Below are 2,161 nucleotides of genomic sequence, written 5' to 3'. Positions count from 1 at the left end.
GAGCTGATTGATTTCAGACAGAGAGCCGAGTTTAACTCTGAGAACATTTCAGACGTTTGACTTTCAGAGGAAGTTTGTATTACAGCAGAATTACACGCATTACAAACTGAGAATCTGGAAACTCTAGACTTCTCATGAACAGAAAAACTCCACTTAAACAACAACACTAATATCCTTTAGAAGCTGCAGACCAATCCGCTCTCATTGAATTATAGCCTGATTATATCTGCAGCTTCACGTTTACCAAGGTTGTTCTTTGCAGGGACTTTAAAACTGCACAGCTTCTCAGATTTAAAATTCCAATATACTGGACATTTCTCTTACGTTTAATTATTAATTAATTTCGTTTTTTTTGCACATTTATATTTATTTTAGCATTTGCTTTTTATTTTATAGTAGTTTTCACTATAGTTCTATATTTTCTCTTATTTAACAACGTGTGTAAGCTTAGTTGCCAGTAGACCTGACTCTTAGGGAGAAACATATCGATTTTTTAAACAACTGTCTCGGATAAGTGATGATATTTAGGCTCAAATTCAATGTAGCCAAGATTAATGAAGTGTTGAATTCATGAAATCACTAATAATCAAGTATGCAATAACCATGCATACTTGATTTTGCATTCGAAAGTAAAGCGGGAAATTACAATATACGTGCAGAAGGAAAGGAGTTTATTTTGAAGTGGAAAGGAAATGTGTATCTTGCTGCAGAGGCTTATAGGTTCTTAGAGATCTGAACCTATAAAACACAGGAAAGGGAAAAACCAAAGAAATCCTATTTGGGCCCCTCTAACACGTTCATACAATGCAAAGAAAAAAGAGTACGTAACTTATATTACTCTGTATCTATCACTGTCTTGTTTCATGTGTATTATCCCCCCCCCCTCACCTTGATGAACGAACGCTCCGTAGACGATCCACACGGCGCTCTGCAGCGAGCCTGAACCCACCACGCCATTGGCCGGTTGTCCTTGTGGTGCATTCTGGGTAGCGGAGGAGCGTAGCGCCTGCAGGCGGTTCAGCAGGAAGATGAGCACGCCCACCACTGGGATGGCGGCGGCGATACAGGCCCACACGGCGAGGTCGAAGGGCGCGAAGAGAGAAAAGATGTTGATCTTCTCCTCCGGTTTCCTCAGCAGAATCCCCACGCTGTAGTCCAGGTAACGTTTACTGAAGTCCACCACGTTCTCACGCTCAGGGGTGATGGTGATGGCCGACACCGCAAGATCCGCCCTCTAAAGGAGGAGGAAGAGGGGGAGGAGGAAGAGGAGAGCCAATCAGAGGCAAGAAGCAGGGACAATATAAAACAGGACTTTCAGTTTCCTGTGTCTTAGCCATCAGTGGCATTCAACACTTCAGGGGTCCTAAAAACAGTTCTACAATATCAAACTGAGAAATCAGGTCTTTCTGACCCCTCAAAGCTCTTTACACACTACGGGGTCATTCACCCATTCACACCTCATTCATGCAGAGCAGCACCACTTGCACACACACCATCGGGAGCCACTCAGGGTTCAGTGTCTTGAGACTTTAAAGACTTTTTGGCATAAATTATGAGATCTAGTTTTTACTTACTCCCTGTTTAGTACTTAATTACTTTTGGTTGTTACCTTGTTAATGAGATCTCCAATCATACCGTTCCACGAGCCGTTCGGAAGCTGAGATCCATATTTACTGTCAGACACCTGCAGGACAGATCAATAAAGTTTATTCAGTTCATCTCACCAAGTCAGGACTTTGGTTCAACCGAAATCCTGACATCCCAAAGAAGATTGATTATTGATCTTCAACGTGCCTCATGACCTCTGTACAAAACAGGTGTTTTCAAAGTGACACTCATAATTCACCGTCCAATCAAAAGCTTTGACAAAGACAGTGTGATATAATCTGCAGTGACTTCTGTTAGCCTGTGTGATCCAACCCTTCCTTCCCACCTGGTAGATCTCGTATTTGAAGCCGAGGATTTTGGCGAGTGCGTCGAGGACATCGATGGAGAATCCTTTGTATGTCTTGGGCTGACCCAGGATGTTTTCTGCCACCATCACGAAGGGATCCTCCTAAAGAGACACACACACACACACACACACACACACACACACACACACACACACACACACACACACACACACACACACACACACACACACACACACACACACACA

The 2,161-nt window shown here is 43.1% G+C and overlaps 1 protein-coding gene across 1 annotated transcript; it reads right to left on the bottom strand.

Moving 5' to 3' along the window:
* Positions 1-714: 714 nt before the first annotated feature.
* On the bottom strand, positions 715-2,058 carry LOC104947377 (glutamate receptor ionotropic, delta-1-like). The gene is made up of 4 exons (XM_010773378.1): positions 1,934-2,058; positions 1,610-1,684; positions 839-1,234; positions 715-738 (listed from the first exon to the last, which is right to left on the bottom strand). Exons 1-4 carry the CDS (start codon positions 2,039-2,041, stop codon positions 715-717), a joined length of 603 nt encoding a protein of 200 aa, XP_010771680.1. The 5' UTR covers positions 2,042-2,058.
* Between the last annotated feature and the right edge of the window lie 103 nt (positions 2,059-2,161).

Source organism: Notothenia coriiceps, unplaced genomic scaffold, assembly GCF_000735185.1.
Source record: "Notothenia coriiceps isolate Sejong01 unplaced genomic scaffold, NC01 NC01_scaffold00012487, whole genome shotgun sequence".
Classification (NCBI taxonomy): Eukaryota; Metazoa; Chordata; class Actinopteri; order Perciformes; family Nototheniidae; genus Notothenia; species Notothenia coriiceps.
Note: the sequence above shows the minus strand (reverse complement) of the source record. Positions and strands in the feature narration are given on the sequence as shown.